General features: G+C 47.6%; 2 protein-coding genes across 3 annotated transcripts in view; one reads left to right on the forward strand and one right to left on the reverse strand.

Moving 5' to 3' along the window:
* Nucleotides 1–6,482: 6,482 nt before the first annotated feature.
* LOC132337944 (microtubule-actin cross-linking factor 1, isoforms 6/7-like) lies at nucleotides 6,483–12,284 on the reverse strand. Its single transcript, XM_059867002.1, has 3 exons — nucleotides 12,000–12,284; nucleotides 8,436–9,522; nucleotides 6,483–6,572 (listed from the first exon to the last, which is right to left on the reverse strand). The coding sequence occupies exons 1-3, from the start codon at nucleotides 12,080–12,082 to the stop codon at nucleotides 6,483–6,485; spliced, it is 1,260 nt and encodes a 419-aa protein (XP_059722985.1). The 5' UTR covers nucleotides 12,083–12,284.
* A 4,702-nt stretch (nucleotides 12,285–16,986) lies between these two features.
* Nucleotides 16,987–20,630, forward strand: part of LOC132338084 (uncharacterized) — a 139,524-nt gene continuing 135,880 nt past the window's right edge. For both annotated transcript variants that reach the window (XR_009489357.1, XM_059867250.1), the window contains exon 1: nucleotides 16,987–17,112. The gene's annotated coding sequence lies outside the window, so the exon portion shown is untranslated. The remainder of the gene's footprint in view (nucleotides 17,113–20,630) is intronic.

A 20,630-nucleotide genomic window follows, 5' to 3' on the forward strand; every position in this document is an offset into this window, starting at 1 on the left:
CAGCTCCAGGGCTCAGCCTGAGGTGGCAGGGAGGTGTTATCCATAATATCCTGGTTTTCCAGGATGTGTTGGTGCTGGGAAATCCCCCAAAGTCCCTGGACAATCCCCAAAACTCCCTAAACAAGCCCCAATTTCCCCTGTGGAACTCATGCTTGGATGTCTTTCATCTGGGGTGATCCTGCAGCTTGCCCTGCAATTTCCACCCTTCAGTCATCACAACTGAGCAAAGTTCTTGGGGTTCCCCTGAAATTTCAGGGAAATGCCAACTTTTGGTGAAGGAAAAGGGATTTCACTGGGATGGAGCATTGCTCCAGCAGCTCTGAAACATCCCTGAGTCATTTCTCCAGGGCTTCCCATTCCCCTCTGCCCTGGGGGGTTCAAATCTTGCTGTGTTCATTGTCACTGAATTAACATCAGGCATAAAGAAATAAAAATATGTTTGAGTTACTATTATAATATTATTAGTTAATATTATTATGGTATGGGAGTAACCATCTCTCTGTGGAGGCTCTGGAGTGTTTAATCCCATCAGCTGCTTCCATGTTTGTGGAACATTGAATATTTGCTGGCCTGGAAGGTATTTTCTATAAAAATTCCTTTTCCCCCACTGCTGTGTGCAGTTTAGGAACTTAAAATTTTGGCTGCTATCATGTAACTCCTTCAGGATTCCTTTCCCTCTCCAGCACAAGCTCAAACCCTTTCCTTAATTCATTTCTGGGTTTCTAGCCCTGCTTTTCAGAACTTGTTGCTGAGTGGAGTGCAGTGGGTGAAATGAGTGCTGCAGGGGGAGACCAAGGCCAGTCAGGGTTTGTTGCCTGAAAATCGTCCCTGCCTGGAGTGCTGAGGATTGTGCACTCCCCAGGATGTGCCAGGGCCAGCTCAGGGTCTCTGCAGCATCAAACATTCCTGGTCCTTCCATTTCTGGGATGCCTGGGATCTGTCAGGGTGATGTTGGCACTGAACCTCCCTCTGATTCTCCATGAGGGTGGGATTAAGGGGGAGAAGTTGAAATCTTGAATCTCTTCATCAACAAGAAAAAAGGATGCAGTGGAGAAGGGATTTGGCTTTGATGGCTGGTGAGGCTGAGGGAAAATGGGTCAGAAGCTGCATTTTACTGACTGCTCCTGTACCAATGGCATTGTCAGCATCCTGGTCTTCCCTGCTTGCCTGTGCTTGGGCCAAAGGCCACGTGCAGCCCCCAAAACCCCAGAGTTTCCTGCCTTTCTCTTGGCACAGCCTCCTCTGAACACCTGAGAGGGAACACTGAACAGAAAGTGGATCTGAGGCCACTCCAAAACCTCCCAGTCTGGATTTAATTCTGTGTTTGCAGAGTGTCTCACAGCAGGACTGCAGGCACCACGCAAGAGGAACAATGACAGCGTTTAGGGCATGGCAGAAAGGGTTCTAAGCAATAAATTGGCCTTTTTTCCTTAAAAGATGTGGGTGTGGCACCTTGAGGACACAGTCAGTGATGGGCTCAGCAGTGCTGGGTTAAGGGTTGGACTGGATGCTCTTGAAAATGGATCATTTTCAATGGAAACGATTTTATGATTTAACCTAGAAATATTTCTGCATGAATGTACCAGTACCTATGAACTCCTCATACCTGTGGCTTTATAAACAGAGAAATCAAGAAAGAAACGAAAGGCCAGGAAGGGACAGGAGCAGAATCCCATCAAACTCACCCAAAACCTGCAGCTCCCCTCTGTCCTTCATGGAACCACTCCATGCTCTGAGATGGGGGAGCTCCTTCCCTCTCAGCCACCCAGCAGCTGTTTCCTCTTAAATCAGTTGCTAAACTCCTGTGAGTTACAAACACCAGCAGGACAGGACTGAGAGAAGCTTGGGTTCTGAGGAAATCTCCTCAGAAACCGTGGAGTCAATCAAGCATGTGCAAATGGCTATTAAAAGCATTTCTATTGCTCAGCAACATGAAAATGGAGAAAGGTGAAAAGGAAATGATGTCCAGGGCGAGCTGGAGGGGGTTTGTGCATCTCAGGAGACACGAGCTGGAAACTGGAGCATTGCTGAAGAGTTCTGACCCATGAAGAGCTGGGTCTCCTTCCAGCTGGCAGGAGAGCAGCAGGAGCTGTGGGAGCTGGCCCTGCCTCCCTCACTTCCACAGATCTGGGAGAGAAAGGAGAGGAGAGGCTTTGAGTGCTCTGCCTCTGCCCATCCTGCCTGTCCTGCTGCATGGCACGGCGTGTGGGGCCTGGGCTGAGCCTGCCCAGCCTGCTGCTGGAGGCTGGGATTCCTCAGGGGTGTTCCCAGCATTTCCCTGAATTCCCCTCCATAACCCTGAGCACAGAACTGCAAACCCCATTTGTGAGTGGGATTTGGGGTGTTACAAGGGGAGAGGCTGGGATTCCTGAGGGCTGTTCCCAGCATTTCCATGATTTCCCCTCCATAATCCCAAGCCCAGAACTGCAAACCCCCTTTGTGAGTGGGATTTAGGGTGTTATAAGGGGAGAGACTGGGATTCCTCAGGGGTTTTCCCATCATTTCCATGAATTCCTCTCCATAACCCTGAGCACAGAACTGCAAACCCCATTTGTGAGTGGGATTTGGGGTGTTACAAGGGGAGAGGCTGGGATTCCTCAGGGGTTTTTCCAGAATTTCCCTGAATTCCCCTCCATAATCCCAAGCCCAGAACTGCAAGCCCCCTTTGTGAGTGGGATTTGGGGTGTTACAAATTGAGAGGTTGGGATTCCTGAGGGCTTTTTCCATCATTTCCATGATTTCCCCTCCATAACCCCAAGCCCAGAACTGCAAACCCCCTTTGTGAGTAGGAACAGGGGATTTGGGGTGTTACAAGAGGAGAGGTTGGGATTCCTGAGGGCTGTTCCCAGCATTTCCCTGAATTCCCCTCCATAACCCCAAACCCAGAACTGCAAACCCCATTTGAGAGTGGGATTTGGGGTGTTACAAGGGGAGAGACTGGGATTCCTCAGGGGTTTTTCCAGCACTTCCATGAATTCCTCTCCATAACCCTGAGCACAGAATTGCAAGCCCCCTTTGTGAGTGGGATTTGGGGTGTTACAAATTGAGAGGCTGGGATTCCTCAGGGGTTTTCCCATCATTTCCATGATTTCCCCTCCATAATCCCAAGCCCAGAACTGCAAGTCCCATTTGTGAGTGGGATTTGGGGTGTTACAAATTGAGAGGTTGGGATTCCTCAGGGGTTTTTCCATCATTTCCATGATTTCTCCTCCATAATCCCAAGCCCAGAACTGCAAACCCCATTTGTGAGTGGGAACGGGGGGATTTGGGGTGTTACCAAGTCAGAGGTTGGAATTCCTGAAGGGTTTTCCCATCATTTCCATGAATTCCTCTCCATAATCCCAAACCCAGAACTGCAAACCCCCTTTGTGAGTGGGATTTGGGGTGTTACAAATTGAGAGACTGGGATTCCTCAGGGGTTTTCCCATCATTTCCATGATTTCCCCTCCATAATCCCAAACCCAGAACTGCAAGCCCCCTTTGTGAGTGGGATTTGGGGTGTTACAAATTGAGAGGTTGGGATTCCTGAGGGCTGTTCCAGTGGGAGCAGGGGGATTTGGGCTGTTACCAGGTGAAAACTCCCTGTCTGCTATTCCTGGACTAGAACAGGTCCCAGCTGGACTGGTCCAGCTCCCAGCAGAGGTGCTGGGCTTGGCTTAGCAAGGCCAGGCTGCAGGAGCAGCTCAGGGGAAGGGCAGGCAGGCTGAGCATCCCTGGGGCAGGAGCTGCATCCCCAGCTGGGGCTGGGAAGAGTCTGGGGGATGCTCAGGAGGGTGATGTGGAGCAGGATGGGATCTGCAAACTGCAGGTTCAGCCTCAGGGCAAAGCTTGGGCTGGACCTGAGAGCCCTGCATGAAAGCCAGGGCCCTGCTGAGCCAGGGGGGCTCAAGGAGGCTCCCTTGGGAATTATTTCCCCCTGGAAGTTGTGAACAGAAGGAGGATAAGCTGCTAATAAAGAAGGAAAGCAGGGATTTATCCCTGAGTTTATTTTTCTTTGCTTGTTTTAGGAATTATTTGCTGGGAGAGGCTCTGGTTGGGGCTGGCTCTGTGCTCTGTGTGTGGAGGTGTTGGGCTCTGCAGGGAGATTTGAAAGGTCACTGAACCAGGAGAGGAAAAGGGACTCGAGCTGAGTGCTGACACTTTGACTTGGAAAATCTTCCAGCTTTGCTGATGTTGCAGGATCAAGGGGGCCAGAAAATCAAATTCCAGACCCAGCCTGGGTTTTGTAGAACTGGTTGGATTTAGGGTCCAGCCTCGCTCCTGTGCCACTGTGATGGCTGAAAAATCCTGCATTCTGATGCTCCTTGTGGCTGTTTTCTGCCTTAAACTTCCTGTTCAGCTCTGATGTTCTCTGCACTCTCCACCAGGCTGGGATTGGGCACCAGAGAACTCCTTAATCCTGCAGGGATTGATAGGGACTGGTGGGGGGCAATGCAGGTGCCAGCCCTGCTCCAAGCACGTTCTCTTGCATTGCCCCGTGGCTGTTTGATGCAAAGGAAAAAGATTAATTGTTGAAATGAACCAGCTGTGTTCCCAAATATATAAATTATAAATACCCGTCTGTAAAGGAGAGGCATTCAAAATGTCTGTGCCCTTTCTATCATGAATTTCTGCAGGAGTTCATAGCAGAAATCTGTTTTCAGTCCCACTCTGCAATGTGTTTTGGCTTTCTTTGGAGCAGTTTCTCTGTCTGAGGGACCCAAAGTGCTCTGGTGGCTCAGCAAAGAGGTGAATGCAGCACCTCCCTGGGCAGGGATGGCAGAGCAGCACCCAAAGCTCCTGAAATTGCAGCTGAAATCCCTGGGCTTCTCTCCTGCTGCACAGGTTATATTCATTAATAATTTCAATTTAATTGTGTGAACTCCCTGCATGCTGGCAGGGAAATAAACCCCCAGCAGAAGTGTGTGAAGCAGTCTGGAGTGATTTTTTTTATTATTATTTGTTTCTCTAAACCTTGTTTGTATGCAATTGTTTGTTTAAAAGTCAAAAGAAAAAAAAAAGGCTACAAACACTTTACCACGAGGTGTAGCACTCCATACCAAGAGTTTTAGTCTTTTACAATTAGGGGTTTATGGCAGGAACACATCTGAGAGTGGTTTCCAAGTAAACACCAGACAAAGTCCTGCCTGCTGGAGATGCTGTGGGTATTTATTGCATTTTCCTCTGCAGCAAATGAAAAGCTTTCACTGCTCAAGGCAGGGCTGTGGTGATCTGGAGCTGTGTGAATTCATCCAGACACCTTAAAAAAATGTTAACATCACTCAAAGAGCTCATAAAAAAATAAAAATAAAACCCCAAGTATTGTGTGTGGTGCACAGTTAAGGGGGTGATGCAGCCAAGGGACAGCAGCATCTGCAGGACAAGGGACTTTTAAATTCATGGGACACAAGACAAACATCCCCTGACACTCACTCTGACCCTGCAAACTGCTTAAATGGGATAAGCCAAGTTACCAACAGGCAAAGAAAGGATAAGGGAGATATTGAGAAGAAAGGAGAGTCCTTGGAATAAATCAGCAAGCAGGCAGTGGCTTGAAAAGGCAGGGGGTGTGTATTTGATGAAATTACAAACAAATCTTGATTCCCCCCCCTTTTTTTTTCCCTTTCTTCTCTTCCCTTCTCTTTTAAAGTATCATGTCTTATTGAAGTTGAGCTCTTTTCAGGTTAGGAATGCAGCACAAGTGATGCAGCTCAGCTCCTTCAGAAGAATTGCACTTCAACATCTCTCCACGAGTATTTATCACATGTACCTGTGCACACAAAACATTTAGCCTTGAGACAGCTCTCTCCTGAGAGAGAGAAAAATTAAATTCCCTGAGCTCAATGCTGCTGCTTGTGCAGTTTGTCTTTTTCTCCTCCTCCCATCAGCTTTATTTTTCCTGGAATATAAAAGCAGAGGTTGTCACAGGGAAATGCCTGCTGCCATTTATTACCCTACAACAAGACACTGGAAAAAAAAAATCATCATTAATTTAATTTGTTAAACGAAGTTGAGCCCCCTGGAATTCTGTGGCTGCATCTTGGCTGCATTATTTGCTGCCTCAGCTTTATCACAGCAACCTTTGATCACTTTTAATCAGGGATGGGAAGTGCCTGGCCCAAAGTTGTGTGGAAGATCAGGGGGATGCTGGGGCAGCCTTGGGAGCTGCTGTGCTTCCTGCTCCGTCCTTGCACCATCTTCAAAGTCCAACTTTCCTGTAATTTAGCATTAAACCTGTCTGGGTTACCTGCTGCACGCTGCAAAACGTGCCAGCTGCTCTTAGTTGTGCTCCATCAAATCAATGCAGTAAATTCTTCATTATTTAATAGGTCCCAAAGTTGGAAGAGACCAATAGTTTGGCACATTTTTGTGCACATCACACCCTTCCACTCCTTTTCTTCCCTCTGCTTCTGCCTGCTGGGGTTGGAGCTCTTTAGCAGGATTTGCAATCTTGATTTCCTTAACTGAATTCCCAACAGAAACAGCCCCAAAGTCCCTTTGAGTCAGACTTTGCCTGGTACCAGCTCTGCAGGTCCCTCCTTGGCATCCTTGGCTCTCTTCTCTGGTCCATTGGATCTCCTGGAGCCTTCTCTCTTGGGGACATTGGGGACACACCATGATCTAAACTCTGGCTGAGTTCTCTGGTTTTTAGTGTTCTCTTACATGATCTAAGCTGTGGCTGAGTTCTCTGGTTTTTAGTGCTCCCTGACATGATCTAAGCTCTGGCTGAGTTCTCTGGTTTTTAATGCTCCCTGACATGATCTAAGCTGTGGCTGAGTTCTCTGGTTTTAGTGTTCTCTGACATGATCTAAGCTCTGGCTGAGTTCTCTGGTTTTAATGTTCTCTGACATGATCTAAGCTCTGGCTGAGTTCTCTGGTTTTTAGTGCTCCCTGACATGATCTAAGCTCTGGCTGAGTTCTCTGGTTTTTAGTGTTCTCTGACATGATCTAAGCTCTGGCTGAGTTCTCTGGTTTTTAGTGCTCCCTGACATGATCTAAGCTGTGGCTGAGTTCTTTGTCCTGTCCACAGCCCTGAAGTCTCCTGGGTCCCTTTTGCTGTCCGTGCAAGGCTGGAATGAGCTTGGCAGGAGCAGCAGGGCCAGCTCCACCCATCCCAGAGCTCCAGAGGTCACCCCAGTTACATCCCAGCCCCAAACACCCAGAGCCTGTCCCGGGGCTGTTAAATGTGGAGAAGCCAGGATGGTTCTCCAGACACTCACAACAGAACATGCTTTTTGCAGCTCCAGCAGGAGCCCAGGAGCCCAGCTCCCGCTGAAAACCGAGGGATTTGAGGTTTCTGAGTCACTGAAAGCCTTTTTGAGAAGCTCTGCAGTGGCCAAAAGCCAAGATGACAGTTCAGAGGAGCAGAACCCCACCCTCGAGAGCCTTGCTTTAATTTGTGCTTTCCCACCAAGGACTGAAGGCTGGATGCTGACAACAATGGGCACACAGGCAGAACCCCTCGGGAAATGCAGTTTTCTCCCTCTGTGGTGCTTCCAGCGGCCGCAGGGCAGCACGGGCAGGTGGGGCCGGGCTGGCACACGCAGCCGAGCCTGCTGCTGGCATAGGCTGGAAAGATCGGGATGCCTCTGCAGCCCCCGGGCAAGGGAGATGCTGGGAACAGCACGGCCACGGTTCAGCTCTGGCAGCACAGTGGGCAGCGATCCAGGCTCCTCTGGTGTCAGGAGGGAGAGCAGGAACAGCTCAGGCTCCCCTGGTGTCAGGAGGGAGAGCAGGAACAGCTCAGGCTCCTCTGGTGTCAGGAAGGAGAGCAGGAACAGCTCAGGCTCCTCTGGTGTCAGGAGGGAGAGCAGGAACAGCTCAGGCTCCCCTGGTGTCAGGAGGGAGAGCAGGAACAGCTCAGGCTCCACTGGTGTCAGGAGGGAGAGCAGGAACAGCTGAGGCTCCACTGGTGTCAGGAGGGAGAGCAGGAACAGCTCAGGCTCCACTGGTGTCAGGAGGGAGAGCAGGAACAGTTCAGGCTCCCCTGGTGTCAGGAAGGAGAGCAGGAACAGCTCAGGCTCCTCTGGTGTCAGGAGATAGAGCAGGAACAGCTGAGGCTCCACTGGTGTCAGGAGGGAGAGCAGGAACAGCTCAGGCTCCTCTGGTGTCAGGAGGGAGAGCAGGAACAGTTCAGGCTCCTCTGGTGTCAGGAAGGAGAGCAGGAACAGCTCAGGCTCCTCTGGTGTCAGGAAGGAGAGCAGGAACAGCTCAGGCTCCTCTGGTGTCAGGAGGGAGAGCAGGAACAGCTCAGGCTCCACTGGTGTCAGGAGGGAGAGCAGGAACAGCTCAGGCTCCCCTGGTGTCAGGAGGGAGAGCAGGAACAGCTCAGGCTCCACTGGTGTCAGGAGGGAGAGCAGGAACAGCTCAGGCTCCACTGGTGTCAGGAGGGAGAGCAGGAACAGCTCAGGCTCCTCTGGTGTCAGGAAGGAGAGCAGGAACAGCTCAGGCTCCACTGGTGTCAGGAGGGAGAGCAGGAACAGCTCAGGCTCCACTGGTGTCAGGAGGGAGAGCAGGAACAGCTCAGGCTCCCCTGGTGTCAGGAAGGAGAGCAGGAACAGCTCAGGCTCCACTGGTGTCAGGAGGGAGAGCAGGAACAGCTCAGGCTCCCCTGGTGTCAGGAAGGAGAGCAGGAACAGCTCAGGCTCCACTGGTGTCAGGAGGGAGAGCAGGAACAGTTCAGGCTCCCCTGGTGTCAGGAAGGAGAGCAGGAACAGCTCAGGCTCCTCTGGTGTCAGGAGATAGAGCAGGAACAGCTGAGGCTCCACTGGTGTCAGGAGGGAGAGCAGGAACAGCTCAGGCTCCACTGGTGTCAGGAGGGAGAGCAGGAACAGCTCAGGCTCCACTGGTGTCAGGAGGGAGAGCAGGAACAGCTCAGGCTCCACTGGTGTCAGGAGGGAGAGCAGGAACAGCTCAGGCTCCACTGGTGTCAGGAGGGAGAGCAGGAACAGCTCAGGCTCCACTGGTGTCAGGAGGGAGAGCAGGAACAGCTCAGGCTCCACTGGTGTCAGGAGGGAGAGCAGGAACAGCTCAGGCTCCCCTGGTGTCAGGAGGGAGAGCAGGAACAGCTCAGGCTCCTCTGGTGTCAGGAGGGAGAGCAGGAACAGCTCAGGCTCCACTGGTGTCAGGAGGGAGAGCAGGAACAGCTCAGGCTCCCCTGGTGTCAGGAGGGAGAGCAGGAACAGCTCAGGCTCCACTGGTGTCAGGAGATAGAGCAGGAACAGCTCAGGCTCCTCTGGTGTCAGGAAGGAGAGCAGGAACAGCTCAGGCTCCTCTGGTGTCAGGAGATAGAGCAGGAACAGCTCAGGCTCCTCTGGTGTCAGGAGGGAGAGCAGGAACAGCTCAGACTCCTCTGGTGTCAGGAGGGAGAGCAGGATCAGCTCAGGCTCCACTGGTGTCAGGAGGGAGAGCAGGAACGCTTCTGTGCATCCTGAGGAGGAGAAGAGGGAGGCAAAGCTGCCCCAGCTGGAGCTGCTGGCTCCGGGAGAGGAGGAGGAGGAGGAGGAGGAGGAGGAGGTTTGGCGCTCCTTGGAAGTGGCAGAGCTGGAAGAACAATGGATGCTCCTGCTGGATGGTGCCCGGGCCTGGCTGTGGGATTTGCAGGCGGCCCCGGCAAGGGAGGAGATGAGAATCTTGGCTCCATGCTTCAGAGGGCTGATTTATATTATATTATATTATATTATATTATATTATATTATATTATATTATATTATATTATATTGTATTATATTATATTATATTGCATTATATTATATTGCATTATATCATGTTATATTATATTATATTATATTGCATTATATCATGTTATATTATATTGCATTATATTATATTATATTATATTATATTATATTATATTATATTATATTATATTATATTATATTATATTATATTATATTATATTATATTATATTATATTATATTATATTATATTATATTATATTGTATTATATTATATTATATTATATTATGTTATTTTATATTATATTGCATTATATTATATTGCATTATATCATGTTATATTATATTGCATTATATCATGTTATATTATATTGCATTATATTATATTATATTATATTATATTATATTATATTATATTATATTATATTATATTATATTATATTATATTATATTATATTATATTATATTATATTATATCATATTATATTACATTATATTGCATTATATTGCATTATATTGCATTATTCTATTCTATTCTATTCTATTATTCTATTCTATTATTCTATTCTATTCTATTCTATCTTTAGTACAGAATCTATTTATGTATTTCTATACTATATATTTTATATATTAATTTATAGACGTGTTTATTTAAATACATATATTTAAATATATACTTATAGATATAATTTATATTTTATATAAGAAGATAACATTTTTAACATAATTAATCAATTTCCAACCAAAACCATTTTAGGACTCTCTGAAGAGCTGAGGGACACGAGGAAGTCTGAAATCCCCACTCTGTGTTATCAGTTCAGAGCTCAGGGTGAATCCTTTCAGCCCCTGTCCCCCTGCTCTCCATGGACATCAATAAACACCTGATTTTAGTCCTTGGCACATCCCAGAAAAGCTCCTGAGATGGTCCAGAGGAGATAAAATCCCAATTTAGCTGCCTGTTAGGAAAGTCCCCTGTTAGGGACTTTGTGCCTCTGAGGGGAAGCAGGGACTTTCCTGAGCAAGGGAAATTTTGGGATCTGAAGTGGAAATGAGAAAAGAGAAAAGCTTTTTGGTCGCTGCATTTGGGTTTAATTAGCCTGCCCTGGCTGCTTCTCCAAACCAGCCAAAAACTTTCTCTGGGGCTTTCCAAACCCTCCTCAGCTCTGTGTGCCCTGGAAGTGCAGCACAGCTTGGTTTTGTCATGTAGGATTTGGACTTTTTCTTCCACGGTCCCGAAGGAAACAAGGGAAACCAGAGATGTGTGGGCAAGGAAACAACTTTTTAAAGGAATGACCTCACTTGGCTGCCCTGAGGAGCAAAGTGGTTCTGAGCTGGATTTGTGTGAATCTGTTCCCCCCGTGCTCTGTCACAATCTGCAGGCTGAACTGGGTCTGTGTTCTCAAGGCCTGGGCCACTTGGGCTCCAGAAATGCAATTTCTGTCGGGGCTTGTCCTGCTCCCTGCAGGACCTGCAGCCCTTGGAGCCTGGCTTTGCTCAGACACCGAGGTCAGGAGGAGTTTTAACCCATTTTAAATGTGTGATGTCCCCTGCAGTTGTGACTGGGATTAGTGCTCCTCACCCTGACAGTATCATGGCCTGTGCTATTTCATTTTAATTCCTGCACTTGGCTTTGTCCTGGAGGCTGTGACGGGGCCAGCAGAGACTCCAGGACCAAAATTTCTGCTCCTCTTGCGGAGGAGGGTTGAGGCATGAGAGCAAAGTGGAAAAAACCCTGGAAATACAATGGAAACCTTTAAAAACAGCCCATGCAATTTTGCAAAATTGCCTCTCTTCAGCAATTCCCTGTGAATTTGGGGAAGGGGGGTTTGCTGCAGCGCAGGGCTCAGGCACAGCAATGGTGTAAATTGCAAATGGAAGTGCCAAAACCAGTCTGGCCTGTGCAGGTCACTGGAGTAGACACAGCTCTTGCCTGCAAGCATTTGTAATCTAAAACCCCAGCTCTATTCCCACTGGAGGTAATGACAAAACTCCATGTGATTGCAAACGGAACAGGATTAGACCCTAACTAAATAAAAGGAGCTTTTTTTTTCTTTTTTTTTTTTTTTTTTTCCAGTCACCAGATACTCCTTCCCTACGACAAATTCAAACAGCTTTTGTTCAGGAGTCCAAGAACCGAGTTCAGTCTGGAAAAAAAAAAGCAGCACAACTTCTTCCCTCACTTTGCAGCAGGTTTGGAAAGACAAGATTTGAAAGAGAATTCCCATCTGTTATTGGAGCATTTAATCATTCTCTAAAAGGCAGCCCAGTTTTATTTTCTCTGGGGAGCGAGCAGCATTAGCTGAGGCATAAAGCAAACTCCACCAAGTGTAGAAAAAACTCACCCTGATGTCCTGTTTGACAAACTGACCTGCGGGTCACAACCTGAGTTTATTGATCCGTGGGGCCTTGTCTGGGTGCCGGGCATGTTTTCTGGACTTTGGTTTCAGCTGCATTCCTCACTTCTCAAAGAGGGGGTGTGGATTTCTGCTAGGAGTAACCACTGGGAAGGAAGTAATGTTCATTAAGTGTGCAGGCAGTGCAGGACGAAGCATGCTCAGTGCAAAAGGCTCCTCTGCCCTGCCTGTCAAGCCCGAGGTTTGAACTCGGTCCAGAACGCCGGATTTACTTTTCAGGAAGAAACCCTACCTGCCTGGGCTGCTTTTTTCCCCTTCCCTCCTCCTCAGAGGAGTGCAAACAATGTTCTTTTGATGCTTTCCTGCCAGTGGGAATCTCGCCCTGGAGAAGGAGACAAAACTTTGCTACCTGTGAAGCGAAGACTGCTTAGGTCAGTACGAGGGGGCGCAGAGGAACTTTGCGAGCAGCTTTTGTGACTTTTGAACTCCCCTGTTTCTGCTCTCCTCTATCCCTTCCCATCTCCAGCACAGCTGAACTTTTTTTGGGGGAAAAAAGAGAAAAAAAAAAAACCAGAAAAAAAAGTTCAGCAGTTCTCTGCTTGTTCATTCTCTCTGCTGAAGGTAAACTCGGTTTGAGTGAAACCAGCCCAAATTTGCTGGGAGCTGAGCCGAACTTTTGCAAAGTCGACTGGCTGATAGAACAGAGGTTTTGTTTCCTTTACTTTTTCTTCTCTTTCTTCTTTTCCCTCTGAATGCAATCCTGGGCTTCCAGCGTGTGCTTTCACAGCCTGGTCCCCCCTTTCTCTCCCCGCCCTCTGCCTCAGAGCTGAAAACGAGACTCGTTCTTGAATAATAAACTCTGTGTTATCAAGCAAATCTTGTGGCTTGTTCATGTGATTGCTCCCAGCCCAGCATCGATGGCTTTTGCCTTTTCATACATTTTCCAGTTCTTTCTGGAAAAAGGAATTGCAAAACTTTTAGCAGAGAGGTGAGAGAAAGCAATTTGAGTCGATCACTGAATTTTACTCGGTGGCTGAATTTTTTAAAGTTTTTCAATTTTTAAGTGCTCTCTACCTTTTTGCTTTTAAAAGCATATTTAGAACTCCTGTCTCTCAAGGATTGAAAATATTCCCAACCTTTGAATGGGAAAAGAGAATTTTTCTTCTTTTTGTGAGACTTTGTGCTGCCTAATGGATATTTTTCTGAATGTAGGCCAAATGGCCAAGAAACAAAATGACCACTGAATAAGAAGTGAAATGGACTTAAATAATTAGAAACTGCCTGTAGTTAATGATTGTTTGAAGTGGGTCAGAAACATTTGGCAGCTCCTGGTGTTAAATTTTGTCCTGGGATATACTTGGGAATAGTGATGTGGTTTATCAAAATTAGGATTTAATTTTGTGTGTTTGAGGAGTGGGTACAGACTTGGATATTTGTTTTAGAAGCTGAAGAAATGACTTAGCCACGTGGAAATGTGAAATCCTTGTGTTTAAAAGCTGTATATTTATTATTTGGTTGTTCTAAACTGGGAGTTGTGCCATGCAGAGGATCCCAGTGGGAAACAAGGGATAGCAGGTATGATGAATAACTCCTGGCTGGAGCACTAGGAGTGGAAAATATCTTTGCAAACTCCACCAATTTTGCTAAAAAACCTCTGCACAACCCGCCCTGTGCAGAGGGGGAGAGGAGGAGTGGGTTTTGCTGGATCTCCTGAGGGATTCCCACTGGGATTACCTGCCTGGAGCCCGGGCAGGGACGGGGAGCAGCCAGGCCAGGCAGAAGGAATCTGCAAAAACCCAAAGCTGGAGCTCTCTGATCTTTCCCCACGCGCACCCCCTGGGATCCAAGGGAGGTTTTGATGAGGCAAGGCTGGGGAAATGTCTCTGCCTTTTGATTTGGGGGCCTGCTGGGGGTGGTGGTGCTGCAGATGGACACGGTGAGGCCACGGGGCTCTCTCCCCCTGGCCATTCCAGCCCTCCATTTCCTGGGAAATGGGGAGGGTCCTTTGCCAGACACTTTGCATATTTATGGGAGACAAAAAAATGCCTTGTGCTTGGAGAGGGGAATAAACCCAGGCTGCAAAGCTGCACATCCCTGTGTGAGTGCTGAACACAGACTTGTGGTGCCTGAGATTGATCCCAGATCCATTGTCCTCATCCAGGCACAAACAACGTGGCCTCCCCATTGTTCCTTTGCAGGTACCCAGATTGCACAGATCCAGCTTTGCACAAACCCATTTCATGTGTAAAATTATAGTTCAGGACAAGAAATATTTCATGTTTATTTAATTTCCCTCCCCAGGGTTGAGAGTTTGCAATCTGTAGGTTTGAAAAAGTTGGAAGTGGAAAACAACTTTTCCACTTTTAACCATAACCAGACTTTCACCTGTGATGTGGAGCACTCAGGTCCCCATTGTTCCTTTGCAGGTACCCAGATTGCACAGATCCAGCTTTGCACAAACCCACATCATGTGGAAATTATAATTCAGGACAGGAGATATTTTGTGATTATTTAATTTTCCTCCCCAGGAGGAAATTTTGCACTGAAATTTTGCAATCTGTAGGTTTGAAAAAGTTGGAAGTGGAAAACTGCTTTTCCACTTTTAACCATAACCAGACTTTCACCTGTGATGTGGAGCACTCAGGTCCCCATTGTTCCTTTGCAGGTACCCAGATTGCACAGATCCAGCTTTGTGCAAACCCATTTCATGTGGAAATTACTTTTCAGGACAGGAAATATTTCGTGATTATTTAATTTCCCTCCCCAGAGCTGAGATTTTGCAATTTGTAGGTTTGCAAATGTTTCAAGTAGAAAACAACTCTTGGCCCAAGGAGCCAAGACCTTCAGCTGTGATGTGAAACACTCAGCTCCATCCCATGAGGATCAGCCAGGTTTGGGCCAATAATCCCTTCAGTCCCCTGTCCTCCTTTGTTTCCATCCTCAAACAGAGATGTGTTTCTTCCTCCACCTCTCCAGGTATTCCCAAGGCAAGTCTGCTCCTGTTTGCTGGTTGCATTGAAATCCTTCTTTATTTCTAAACCCAGGGAGGGGAATTCCACAGTTCCTGGAAAGGCCCAGGTCTTTCCAAGGTTTCATTTACCTTTCCTCAGCTTGCATTTACCTCCAGAGTGGAGCAAACCATTGCAAATGTGCTTAACCTCGTTTTCTGTCTTCCGTTTTTGGGCTGAATCCTGGGGTTTTGGAACTATTTAAATAGGGGGAAAAACCTTCGTGTGTCCCTCCAAAGTTCCATGGATGGTTTTGCTCTTTGAAATGGAGGTGTCTCCATCTGAATCCAGCCACAATCCAGAGGCAGAGGTGAAATTTGGAGGAGAGGAATGGGCTGGATCCCATCTCCTTGAGCTGCAGGGCTGCTCCTCTCTTGGAATTCTGGAGCACTTAGGCACCTCCCAGTGCTCACACATCTTTATTATTTTTTTATTTTTAATTTTTTTTTTTGAAGATGGGCATTTCTCAGAGCATTTTGAGGATCAGGATGTCAAGATCCATCTGAAACACCCTGGGAAAGAGGGGCAGCTGGGATGAGGGAAGCAGCCCCACGTGGGGGGGGTCTGATGGGTCATTCCTGCATCCTGAATGGGATTTAGGAACAGTCACGTTCCTGAATGTGACCTGCAGGTAAAGCTTGTGGTTGTTGGGATGTTCTCCCCAGAGCAGGACTCTCCATGTGGGAGGGCTCAGGGAGGTGGAAAAGCAGGGATGATTATTTTGGAGGAAGCTGCAGCAGATGAGGACGTGGAATCTCCTTGGAGGAGGCATTAAAAATGGCATTTTCTCGTGTCTGGAGCAGAAGTGTAAGGGGAGAACTGCAAGTGGTGCCTGAGGCAGTGTTTGAGGTGTCTCAGGCAGAAATGTGCATTATCATCCCCCTCTGGTCCTTGAGAAGAACCAGGGAAGAGCAGGGCAGGTCCCTGGAGGCTCCTCTGCCTGATGTTTGCCCTGGAGCACCCCTGGGAACATCCAGAATGTTCCTTCCCCACCTTCCCTGTCCCCAGGAGGAGCACGTGGAAGTTGCTGCAGGGAATGAGCCATGGAGGAGTTGGAAAAGTTCAAAATAAAACTTCTTTACAGGTTCAAAAGAAAACCTTTTCCCCAAGCTGTTGAATTTACCCCAAATTTTCCTCAAAGGCACTGAGGTGTTGCAGGTGTTGCTGCATCATTTGAGACATGGGGCAGAAAACAATTCCTGGTGTTCATGGTGAATTCCTGCCTTCCTTTTGCAGGTAGCAGTGGAAATGGAAACAATTCCTGGTGTTCATGGTGAATTCCTCTCCTCCTTTTTGCAGGTAGCAGTGGAAATGGAAACAATTCCTGGTGTTCATGGTGAATTCCTGCCTTCCCTTTTGCAGGTAGCAGTGGAAATGGAAACAATTCCTGGTGTTCATGGTGAATTCCTCTCTTCCTTTTTGCAGGTAGCAATGGAAATGGAAACAATTCCTGGTGTTCATGGTGAATTTCTGCCTTCCTTTTGCAGGTAGCAATGGAAATGGAAACAATTCCTGGTGTTCATGGTGAATTCCTCTCTTCCTTTTGCAGGTAGCAATGGAAATGGAAACAATTCCTGGTGTTCATGGTGAATTCCTCTCTTCCTTTTTGCAGGTAGCAATGGAAATGGAAACAATTCTTGGTGTTCATGGTGAATTCCTCTCTTCCTTTTGCAGGTAGCAGTGGAAATGGAAACAATTCTTGGTGTTCATGGTGAATTCCTCTCTTCCTTTTGCAGGTAGCAGTGGAAATGGAAACAATTCTTGGTGTTCATGGTGAATTCCTGCCTTCCTTTTTGCAGGTAGCAATGGAAATGGAAACAATTCCTGGTGTTCATGGTGAATTCCTCTCTTCCTTTTTGCAGGTAGCAATGGAAATGGAAACAATTCCTGGTGTTCATAGTGAATTCCTCTCTTCCCTTTTGCAGGTAGCAATGGAAATGGAAACAATTCCTGGTGCTAATGGTGAATTCCTCTCTTCCCTTTTGCAGGTAGCAATGGAAATGGAAACAATTCCTGGTGTTCATGGTGAATTCCTGCCTTCCTTTTTGCAGGTAGCAGTGGAAATGGAAACAATTCTGTTTGGCTCCACAAATGTAAGTACAAACAGAATTTCTCTTGCCATGGGTGGAAGTGTGAGTCTGACATGAGATCAAAGCACAAGACAAGTGTTGATGTTGTGTGGGGTTTTTTTAAAAAAGCAAACAAACAAAGAGGTCAGGGGAAAGTTATTTATTTGACATTTTTCTGCTGGCTTTGCAGAAAATCAGGGTTCATTTGGGTTTAGATCCAGCTGCATTTGGGCCAAAGTTGTCTCTGGAGAAGTCTGGGAGGGACAGGAGAGGAGAAAAGCTTTTAGCTCTGTCTGTTGAGAAACCTCCTGGGCAGCAATTCCAGGAACTCCTGCGGGACTGAGAAGTTTAACTCCTATTTTTAGAAGCATTGTGGGAGCTTAAATCAGCCTTTAAAGCTTTTAGGAACCTGGCAAGGCAGGTGGGAGCCCCGTGGGATCTGTGAAGTGTCTGAACAGGTTGTGAGCCTCACTCTGAGAGTTAATATTAACTCACCATGGGGACATTAGCAAAACCCACTTGACTCCTGCATCAATCTTCCCAAAGCCAAACCCTGATCAATCTCCCTCTCCTGGTTTCACAGGAGCTGGCATTCAGAAATTCTGAGGCCTGAGTTGGAGGCTCTCAATGATTTCGGATGTGTTATCCATTGCTTTCAAATCACAAATTAAAATCAGGAGTGCCACACGTATTTCAGTGGCTGTTGGTGCCTCGTGGAGTTCACCAAAGTTCAGGGCAGGTTTTTGGGTTTGAGAAAACCCCTTGAGGGGTTGGGGAGTGCTGCAAAATTTAAGCTGGAGTTCAGTGCAGATCCAGCTCACTGCAAAAAAAGGTTTTAGAGTTGCAACCCGGGCCAGGGTTCAGCATCTGAATCCCCTTCAGGGCAGAGGTGCAAAGAAATGGAACTTTCTGCATCGAGATGCAAATTCTCCATGGAAATGGGGCTTTTCTGAGCTGCTCTCGGGGTTCAGGTGGCTGGAAAAACGAGCTTTGTGCTCCCCAGGCAGCAGGGACCGGGGTTTCTCCAAAGTGCCTTTGTCTGGGGATGTGTAAAGCCCTCAATGTGTCATTCTTTCTGCTTCAGCTGTTAGAGACTCCCATCTCCTCTATTGATTTTACCCAGAGTTCTGCCTGCCCTTGAAGGTGTGACCTGTACCTCGGGCTAATTTATTTCTGTCATGGCTGCAGCGTGGTTTAGAGGGCAGCAGGGGTAGGAGGGAGAACAATGAATTCAGCATGGAATATAAATCCCAAGGCTGCAGCCCTCAGACATTCCAGCACACAGCCCATTCTCCTGCCTGGCATTCTGCACGGTCTTGGATTAAAAAGGGGGAAAGAAAAAAAAAAAAAAGAAAAAAATAAAGAAAAAAAAACCCCACAGAAATAAAGGGCAGGAATTTGTATAACTAATCAGGTGAGCCATTGTGGGTAATCCCTTTGGTCACACACGCTGGCATGGATATGAAAATTTGCTGGGCTTCTAAACCACTTACAATGACATCTCTGTTTGTGAACCTGAATGCAAAAGCCTCACCTTGATGGCCTGGGAGTGTTTTTGGAGCTGAGCCCTGGAAATTTGTGTGTGGATGGGCAAAAGGTTTGGGTTTGTGCTGAAAACTCATTTTGGTGGGCAGGCTGGGGGATTATGTTTTTTAATTTAATTTAATTTTATGTTGTATCACATTTACTTTCCTGCTCAGCTTTTATAGATTTAAAAACAAGTTTAAATGAGGTTAAAACACTGCAAGTCCTGAGCTGAAGCTGCTGGCCCCTCTCACAGGGGGGTTTTCTCTCCTGCCCTGCAGCCTTTGCCTCCTGCCCCACACAGCTCATCAAGAACTGGATTTAGGGAATCCTAAATCCTAAATCCACTTCCCTGGGAAAAACTTGCTGCTCCTGGGTTCCCTTGGAGGAAAGCTGAGCATCCTGTGCTGGAGGAGAGCTCTGCTGGGAGCCTTGGGCTGGCAGTGAGTCCCTGGGCTACAGGGATTTCCAGGCCCCCTCCTCCCACCTGGGTGAGGTTTTGGGTGAGGTTTTGGGGTTTCGGTCACCCTGTGATGAGGGTGATGGTTTGGGGTGGTTTCCTGCAGTTCAGGCTGCTCAGCTCAGGGTTCTGCAGCACAGGGGGGCTTTATGACACAGGAGTTTGCATAATTCCAATTGACTGCCTTCCCTGGGAATTCAGGGCTCATCCTGCAGAAGGGCTGAGCCAGGAGCAGCTGCCCTGGGGTTTCTGCTGTGGGGCAGGGCAGTGGGGCCAGCAGGGAAAGCCAGGATTCACAGGAATGCAGAGCACTCTGGAGCTGGGTACATTTAATTTCCAGGTGATTTTCTGGGAGCTGCTGCTGCAGAAAGCACTAAATTAGCCGGGGATAGCTGAATTTAGTGAAAATTCAACCACCCTGGCCTGTGGAGCCACATTTGTGGAGCCTGTGGGCCAAATAGAATTTAAAGTTTGCAGTTAAATCTGGTTGTTTTCTGTGGGGTTTGGGTTCCAGTGGGTCCGTGTGCCACAGCCATAAATGTTTGGTTTTCTCACCCCGAAGATTTTTTGTGCAGAAATATTTTGGTAGCACCTGTAGAGGGGAAAAAGCAGAACAGGAGGTGTCAAATCAGAGCAGAAATGTGAATAAAAAGATTTTGGATTGATGGGAGGGGCACAGGGATGTAATAAGAAATTAAATGGTATTTTTTGCACCTCCACTCTCCTCATGTGATCTCTGGCAATCTATGGAATATTCCCAGGGAACAAAGCAGCCAGGGCTGGGCATTCCAGCTGCAGCCTCCTGGTATCTTGGCATCTCTGTGTTTATGGGGCTCACCCTTTTCCTTGGCCCCCAGCAGCAATAAAGCCAAGATCTGGCCCTTGCAGGGCTTTGCAGTCCTGCAGAGGGAGGGAGGGGTGAGAGCAGCTCCAGCACAGAAAATACCCTGGGTGCTCCTCTGAATGATTGTTGGGACTTCCAAGGCAAACCTGAAAGAAAGAGGGAGAAATGTGAATCCTGAACTGACACATGGCACCAGCCCAGGGCTTCAGCCCCTCTCTGAAACTCCAGTCCTGGCCAGAACCCACCCCAGGGGGGTTTTGAGAGCATTTCACTGCAGAAAAGTTGTCCCAAATGTCATTTCCCTGATTTTTCCTCGAGGAAATTTTTTGGTTGAAGTGGAAAACAAGAGGCAGTTCCCAGGTTGGAGGGAGCCTGAAGTTCTCAGGGTTTTTTCCACCTCTGCCAAAATCCTTTTGTGCTTCTGAACGATGTTTGATGTTTGCTCCTGAGCTGATGTTTGCCTCCATGGGTGCCATCGTGGTGGATTTGGGGATTTTGTGATTCCCTCCCTGAAATCCAGGCTTTGGCAGAGGTTTCAGCTCTTGCTGCAGGGGCTGGGGTGGGACAGGGGGAAAACTTCTGCTCTGGCCTTTTTGGCTCCTACTGGGACTCAGTTTCATCTCCACATCATTTCATGGACATTTTCTCCCTGCATGCACTGGGCAGGTTTGGAAATTAAAGGCAGGGGAAACAGAGTCAATGAAATGCCCCACA

Source organism: Haemorhous mexicanus, chromosome 24 (assembly GCF_027477595.1).
Source record: "Haemorhous mexicanus isolate bHaeMex1 chromosome 24, bHaeMex1.pri, whole genome shotgun sequence".
NCBI lineage: Eukaryota > Metazoa > Chordata > Aves > Passeriformes > Fringillidae > Haemorhous > Haemorhous mexicanus.